The sequence below is a fragment of the Phalaenopsis equestris genome, unplaced genomic scaffold, assembly GCF_001263595.1.
Source record: "Phalaenopsis equestris unplaced genomic scaffold, ASM126359v1 Scaffold000194, whole genome shotgun sequence".
Lineage (NCBI taxonomy): Eukaryota > Viridiplantae > Streptophyta > Magnoliopsida > Asparagales > Orchidaceae > Phalaenopsis > Phalaenopsis equestris.
The window spans coordinates 197979-206569 of NW_018164636.1; the positions used below are offsets into that span (position 1 = coordinate 197979).

The following is an 8591-nucleotide window of genomic DNA, read 5'->3' on the forward strand; positions in this document are numbered from 1 at the left end:
GGAAAATCCTATGATCCTATGGCTAGCCTATGGCTAGACCCTAGGTCACTAAAGAGGAAAAACTAGACCTCAACCAAAAATGAGGTCAACACTCAGAAGATTGGATGAACAGGCCAGAGCGACCAATCAAGGCTGAAAAAAAAAGAGTCGTTCGGGCCGAGACGACAGATCAGACCCAAAGTGGGTGATCGAACCGGTGCGGTCGATCAAATCCAAAAGATTAGTGATCCGGTCGGGGCAGCCGATTGAGCTTGGAAAATGAGTCGATTAGGTCGGGATGACCGATTAAACCCAAAGTGGGTGAGAGAATCGGTGCGGTCGATCAAACGCAAAAGATCGGGAGAATAGGTCGGGGCGGCTGATTGAGCCCAAAAAAATGAGTCGATCAGATCGGGACGACCAATCGATCCCAAAGCGGGTGGTCAAACAGGTGCAGTCGATCAGACCCAAAAGATCAAGTGATTGGGCCGGGGCGGCTGATCGAGCCTAAAAAATGAGCTGATCATGTCGGGACAGCCGATCGAACCAGTGCAATCAATAAAACCCAAATAATCAGGCGATTGGGCCATGAAGGTCGATCAAACTGAAGTGCTCATGTGATCACACATACGATATGAACATGATCCACATGCATAAATGCATTAGTTGAACACACCTATGCAATGCAACAAAAAAAATGCTTGATGATACGTCAAACTCGTCCCAATGACCACATGTAGATACCTAATGTTGAAGTTCTTGGATCCGCGTCATAGCTGCCCGCCTCTGGCTTTGACAAAGAAATGTGGAAAAGTTCGCTCTCCGATTTCTCGTATAAGAAATCCTTCACCGTTCGTAGGGCGGACTAAGTACAAAGATTTTTCCGTCCTACAAAACTTCCACGATCTTGTAGAATGGGCTAGCTAAAATGCTTTTCCCATTTTTCAAAATTAAACTATCCCAACATCTCCAAAGAAGGTTGGAACCGCCAAAGCCATGGGAAAATTGAGATTCCGACTCGCTTAGGTGTAGATCTAAAGCTCACAAGGGAAACTCTCAGATTCGCTAGGAACATGTCCAATGAAAGCTTCCTAAAGTTGGGCTTTATCTAGGAAATCAACGACCTAGAGGCTCGATTTTAGAGATTTGTTGTGAGAATGCATTCTCAAGCTGACGGGGCACCTTAGTATGCCTGCATCAATGCCAATCGATTGGTGCCAACCCAACACTATTAGAGTAATGGGAGTCACCTTCCCTCCCTAAGGCTAGAAAGACACTTTTGTTATTGAGCGCCGGTCCTTCATCTCATGGTTTTTGATCTCTTTTCCAGGTCAACACGCCTCAGATGACATCCAACATCTAATCCTTCAACTCCTAGATCTGCCATGAATTCTTTGGTGCACTCCCTTTTGGCGTCTTTGTTATAGAATTTTTCTACTTGAACTACCCATCTTCTTTTTTGTAATATGATGCATGCTCACTGTACATTTTAGGATGTTGAATCTAGATTTGTTTGTGAATCACATCTAAGAATTAGGGTAAATAATAAGAGATTGCGAAGACATAAAGAGAGAGAGAGATATTAAAAGAGAAAGAGGAATGAACAATAATCAATCATGTCTTATTCATAAAATATTTTCTCTATTTATAGATGAGATGATGAAACTACTTTTTTGCTCATGTTTGAAAATAGTCCGTACTAGGATATTTCTAGTATTTTATATGTATGAACTTATCATCAAGCTGCTTTCTGGCTCGATCGGCTAGTCATAGTTGGCTTTGAGTCGACAGGATTAGCTTAGCTGCTGAGCTTGATCGGCATATGTCAATCAGGTGATCTAATATCAATCCTCGCTCCCTAACAAAAAGCCTCTGAGGTGTCTTTGGGATGCTTGAAAATTTATGTGGAACTGAATCCACCCTTAAATCAATGCTACTAGAGGTTAGGCTGTTGTATCAGGTCAACTTTTCTGTAATGATTGGCTCAAATCCTATTTTGGCAAGCTTCAAGCCGAATGACCCACGCTTGGATCATCCTGTCATTTTTTTGTTCGTCTCATGATCTAGAAGATTTTGGCCTTTTTGGCTTTATTTGCATAACATTGCTCGATCGATCAAGTGAGCCTTATGATCTCTTAATAATGAGCCAACCTTCGATGTACCATTCCTTTTTGGACTGTTGAATTTTTTTACCATTGAATCTTCTTAAGATCAATGCTGGCCCATTTTTGATGTACACAGACATAGCACACAATTCTTATGTATTTACATATATCACATGTAAAATTTCATATTTACACACATAGCACTCAAATCTTTAATATCACATAAAAATTAATACTACCATCATTTTTTAAAAGTGAAATACACCTTTATATGCATAGGCTTAAAGCACCAATATGCTGTGCAACATGAAAATTTAGGTGAGCTACATAAATACATAACCGTGTGCTAAGAATGTAAATTTCCCTAAAATCAACAACGATGCATCATTGCAACATGAATATCTTGTTCTCTCCACCCTTCTTAGTGGATCGCCCTAATCTAATAACGCTTCAAAAACTCACTCAATTTTCAAATTTTGATCAATCACAGATTAATTTTATGAAATATACTGCAAAAATACTCTACCAAATATGCAACTTAACTTCTCACTGCATGATTTCCACTTAAAACGCTTGAAAGATTACCTTTCTCAAATAGCATCTTTCATACCACAAAAAATTAGCTCATATTCTCCAAATTAATACTTAAACTCAACATGAGATTACCCAAGAAGTTAACTTTACAATGATAACAACAACAACAAAGCTTTAATTTCACTACGTGGGGTTGGCTACATGAATCATTTTTCTCCATTGCGTCCTATTTAGTATCATATTTTCATTTAATTCTAGTAAATTAAGATGTAAATTAAGATCATAAGCCCAAGTCTTCCTAGGTCTACCTCTGTTTTTCTTAACACAAGTCGAATTTAAAACATCTACTCAAACATCTACTCTCCTAATCGGATCATCAGATGGTCGACGTTTAAATATTTTGCCTCATAAGTTAAAAGTTAATTAATATGAGGAAATCAAAAGTATACCATTAAAACTGAATACTTTTAACTCTACACGGTACAACAAAGAAATCTCTCACCCACAAACCTCTTCCAGTCTCTAAACCACATTCATGGTCATTACTATAAGCATATTTTAACGAATTATATATAATAAGCTATAAGCTTAATGCTACGCATGTTATCATCATCATCATCATCATATCAAAGAGATCCATGGCACTGCACATGGATGGGGTACCCTTTTAGCATTCTTGTGGTGGGGAAGAATACCAGCTTATCCTTCTCTGCAACTTCCCAGCTGTTCATCAAACAATACTTAAGTTCAAACATTTTTAATAAATAAAATAAAAAAAACAAAACACATTCACTAAATTATTAAGAGCAACAACAATGAGTACCTGAAGCAGGTGACGAGGTAGTGGAGAAAAACAGAGACCTCGACACGTCCGAGCTCGTAACCGGGACATAGCCGCTGGCCACCGCCAAAGGGGGCAAAGGTTGGGGGTTCGCCACACTGTGACTCGAATATAGTTCGAGCTGACACTAACTAAACCAGTTTTCGTTAAGAGCGGGTTATTGTAGGGTTACCAGCCATCTCCAGGGATTGAAGGTACGAGCATCATGGAAGTAGTTTTCATCGAGGTGCACTGCTCGGAAAGAAGCAAACACCTTACATCCCTTTGGAATTATGTAACCTGTAATAGGCCATATGGTTTCAGCTAAGTTTATATGAAAGAAAGCTAAATTATATTCATGATTTGTCTAAGATATATCTGCTTGTGTCTAACTGATAATTCACATAGATGGTAGATTTGTAAAAAATGACGACTCAAGAAAATGCACCTAAAATGTCGAAAATGATGAATACAGATAGACATTACACTCAGTATTCCTTTCCTCCAACCTTACAGGCTGGAAATTTATGATACATGACAATGTATAAAACTTTCACAAATTTGACCCATCATATGATTTATTGTCAGATTATGATAGAATGTTCATAAACTCACACAATAATCGTTATGAAAGAAATTCCTTGTTACCATTAATTCTACAAGGAGATGAGTGCGCGCAGAAGAAATGTATAAAATATCAATCAACCAATAGATTGCACTTTTGTTTCTGCAAAATGGACGGTGATGAGGTCGGTCAATATGAATTGTTGCAAGATGTTTTATAATTATTTATTTTTAGTTAAACCAAATATACGATTGTGACCCCTTTAGTAGAATGAAGTTGAACTTTTATACATCATAGTGTTTTTTAGTGTAACGGTTGGAATTTCATCATAAACTTCAGAGTAAAGCGTGTTGGTGCGGAACCACTCTTAGGATGAGTGACCTCATGGGAGTAAACCAGTTTGAAGATAGAAATACTTGTTTGATAAATGGTTCTGGATAAAGATAATCAACAAGAACGTGGGTTACTTAAGTGGTGGAGATTATAAAACCCCTTGGATATAAAGAAGCTGAACTTCAAAACTTCGAGGCACTTTTTGATGTAAAAATAAGAATTTCATCAAAAACTCCAAAGCTAAGAGTGCTCGCTTTTTGATGTAAAAATAGGAATTTCATCAAAAACTCCAAAGCTAAGAGTGCTCGTGCAGAAGCGCACTTTGGGGGGGTGACCTCCTAGGAACTAGACCAATGGGACAAAACCGAGAGGCCACTAGGCCAAACGAACAATATCTTGATGGGTGAGAGTTCGCACCTTCACAACGATCAAGCCCTGTTCGACTCCAGTTGAAGGGCTTTCATTATTCAGAATGAAAAATAGAAAACTCATGCCTCTTCGACTGGTTGGATAATACTTTATCAAAGATGTCGCAAGCTCTCTATCGCATGATGTTCTGTCACACAAGACAGGGAAAGGGGCTAGCCAGCCCAATCCATTTGTGCTCAAATTTGAATAATACATGCGTTCACAAACTCAATGCAACAAGCATAATCATGTTTTGCTTGACTCATCCTGTAAATTTGAGGTCAACCTTGTCCCAAATCTGGCTAATATGAATAAAAACTAAATACCAACTCAATTTTTATAATATATGGAGATTGGGAGTTCTAACATCCCAACAAAACCAACGGAGTCTTGCACCTACTTAGCTTCTGTGGTGGCAAATTGCATAGCTAATCCACATCAAAACCTGATTTCAGCTTTTGCCTCCAAATGGCCTCTAAGCAACAAATGCAAGTGCTAAACTTATAGGACCTAATTATTGATAAGAATCAAGGATTAATAATGGTCACCTTTGTAATTAACATCAGCAACGGTTCGCCGGAAAACGCCGCTAATGATATTGGCGACGCGCAGCGTCTCATTTACGACGCACTGTGTAAAAGACATCGCCTTGTAATCGCTCCAATCCAAAGCCTCAAGCTCATCTTTCTTCCTCCCTCGGATCTCCTCTTGCTCTTCCTGCAATCCACCCCAATTTGTATTACACACACAGATCCATCCAAAGCTCTCACCTTTTTTCTACAAAACAGAACCAGAAATCGAGAAGACAAAGCCGACACCTTGACGAGAGCAAGAGCGGAGGGGTTATCTGTAAGAAACTTGACAGCGAGAGTCATCAAGACCGGCGTCGTCTCATGTCCAGCCACCAGCAACGCAAGCAAGAAATCCACCATCTCCTCCTCTGTAAAACCCTCATCAGCCTCAAGCAGCTCGTCCACCATATCCTTCTTCCTGCTCACCTCCTCATCCTCTGTTTCTGTTTCCCTCATCTTCTCCGCTTTCCTCCGCTTCACCAGCTCCATCAGCGCCTCAGCTACCTTCTTCCGCGCCTAATCAAAAACCCATGACACCATTAAAAAGGAGCAAAATAAACGGAAAAAAAAAAACAAAATTTTGTGTAAAGATGAGACATTTATCTCCGTTGGTAGTGAAGCGGAGGAAAGGGAACAGAGGAACAGAAAAGAATCCATCAATAAGAGCATTATAATGTCGACGGAGATACTCCGTCCACTCTCCCGGCCCCTCACTCATGGTCTGCTCCACCGTCATCTCGAAAGACACCTTCTTTGCCTGATCAAGCAACCAAACACCGCCGCCCCATGACCGGAGATTAAGCCGAATCAGTTGATCGATGCTGGGGAGAAGAGAGGAGCGAATGACTTGGGGTGAAGCGAAGCGGGTGAGAATGAGAGAATGCATGCGCTTGTGAAGGGCGCCTTTCATGAGCAAAAGAGAGCGGCGGCCGAGGAGAGTGGAGATGCAGGAAGGATAGCTGGATTCAAAGGTGCGTCCTTCGCCGGCGAGAAGGAGGCGGTTGAATTCAGGGTCGGCGGAGAAGACGGTGAGCTCGCCGAATAGATGAGTGGTGAAGAGGCGGCCTCCGTGAAGGCGAACGCGGTCGTCGACGAAGGGTTCGGGGTGGCCGGAACGGTAGGCGGTGATCATGCGAAGGGTCTCGCCGAGGATAGGAAGGCCGGTGGTGCCTGGTGGGAGGTGGGGGGAGAGGTTCCTGCGGTGGAGAAGAAAGAGGAGGGTGATGAGGAGGAGTGGGAGGAAAAGGAAGGAGGAGAAGATGAGTAGAATGGAAGATGAAGCCATTGAGAGGGTGAGAGGGGGGGGGGAGGGGGAGGGGGAGACGGAGGGGGTAGATTTCAGAGATGAGAGTGAGAGATTTCTTAATGGAGACAAGGCTTGCTCTGTTGAAGGAGAATGTTTTTTATTTATTTAATGTTTTCCGAATTAAATGCATGTGCAAATAACACTTCATATTTGATTATTTATAAAAAAGCTAATATCCTGAAAAATCTCATTTAAATATATAAATTTAGGGAAAAAATTTAATATATAAATTTTATTTTATTTAAAATTTTCTGGCACAAATTTTAATTTTATTATCATCAGGCCTTCATTTTTTTAGTTCAATGTTGTCTAGCTCGGAGGATGATTTTTTTTTTTTAATGGAAAAAAGTGAGCTATTATAACTTTTCAATATCAAAGTGGTGGAATCTGAATTACATAAACTTTTTATCATAAAATAATCCTGGTCAGAGTATGATTTATTCATGATATTATTATTATTATTAAAATACTTTTATTAATATTATCTTTCATGTTATTGCTTGTCAAAAGATTTATGTTGGTGGAGTAATAATTTAATGTCTTAGTGTTTCACAAAAATCTAACACACACATAGATAATAAAAAAGGTACAGGAGGAGACACCAGTAAATGTGCAAGTACAAATGTATACCCTTTGCTCACAACTTGGGAGAGTGGTTATTAGATACAATACTTTTTATTATACAAAGTACAAAAAAAAAAAAAATAAGGGTATTGAGAATAATTGTCATATTTTGACTGTGACGATCGTAAGCAGTAGTCGCCAATTGTTTGTGATCAACAACAACAACTGATTATGGTGGTTGATGACTATGAGGACTAGAAATTATCATTGGATCTTTAATGCATGTTATTCATTACAAACATATTTGGGAGATGACTTTTGCAAGCGGGAGTCGCTGATAGCAGAAGGTCAGTGGCTGCAAGTAGTGATGAGCGGCGGTGGTTGATGGTGATCAAAGAAAGGGGGTCGACAATAGTCAAAGGTGGTTGTCTCACCTGATTTTCAGTCCAAAATGGGATTTGGAATTCCTCTTTTGCTCCTTCCTCCCTCAAATGAAGGGAGGGAATCCATTTATAACTTATTCGGTAGGGGCATTTTGATCTTTAGGCGAATAACTTCACAACCTATCTGATCAGATGACCGATATTGATCTTCCTTAATCATTAAGATTTTTTTTAACGATTTGAGTGTCTTAGTGACCTTAGAATTGAGTGATCTTTAGCTCGTTGGATTCCTCTCCTTGAGACGCTTGATTTGAATATACATATGTTAAATTTGGAATTCATTCAACCATTCAATTAACGATCCAAAGCCTTTAAACATGTTTCAATGGCTTGATACCGAGTTGATTAGACCTAGATTGACCTAAATTTGGTATCATTGAGTTCATCCTATTGAGTCGATATGTTTGACTTTAAAATTGTTAAGATTAGGGCCTTGGATAACATTGAATTCGAACTTAGAACATTTATTGTTCAAAACATGCATCGAGATTCATGTTGGATGGATAAAAAATTTCTAATGACGCATCAGGTGTTAATGTTATGTTCGAAGGAGGGATTAATTTTCTAATGTTTATAAAATTGGAAAAATTTGATGAAAATACTCATTTTTTCCCATATGTTGGTGGATTTTATTGATCACACCTTTTAATTTGAACTTTGGGATGTTCCTAGTATGTATCATTAACATTAAAATATTGAAATTAGCTTTTAATTTTAATCATCTCTTTTTCTCTTGAGATGTTTTAGTAATCAATCTTGCCTTCCAAAATTAGCAGATGGTTGAATATATTTTTTCTACTTCAATAACAAAAGCATGACAAAGAAAATTATGTTTGGAGCAATTGCAGCTTTTTGAATAAATTCAATTAACGATCCAAAGCCTTTAAACGTGCTTCAATGGCTTGATACTGAGTTGATTAGACCTAAATTGACCTAAATTTGGTATCATTGAGTTCATCCTA

At 39.0% G+C, this 8591-nt stretch overlaps 1 protein-coding gene across 1 annotated transcript; it reads right to left on the reverse strand.

The window, feature by feature from the left end:
* Positions 1 to 3047: 3047 nt before the first annotated feature.
* On the reverse strand, positions 3048 to 6632 carry LOC110022516 (cytochrome P450 90A1-like). The gene is made up of 6 exons (XM_020721492.1): positions 5891 to 6632; positions 5563 to 5832; positions 5293 to 5461; positions 3632 to 3738; positions 3442 to 3563; positions 3048 to 3341 (listed from the first exon to the last, which is right to left on the reverse strand). The coding sequence occupies exons 1-6, from the start codon at positions 6599 to 6601 to the stop codon at positions 3245 to 3247; spliced, it is 1476 nt and encodes a 491-aa protein (XP_020577151.1). The 5' UTR covers positions 6602 to 6632; the 3' UTR covers positions 3048 to 3244.
* Between the last annotated feature and the right edge of the window lie 1959 nt (positions 6633 to 8591).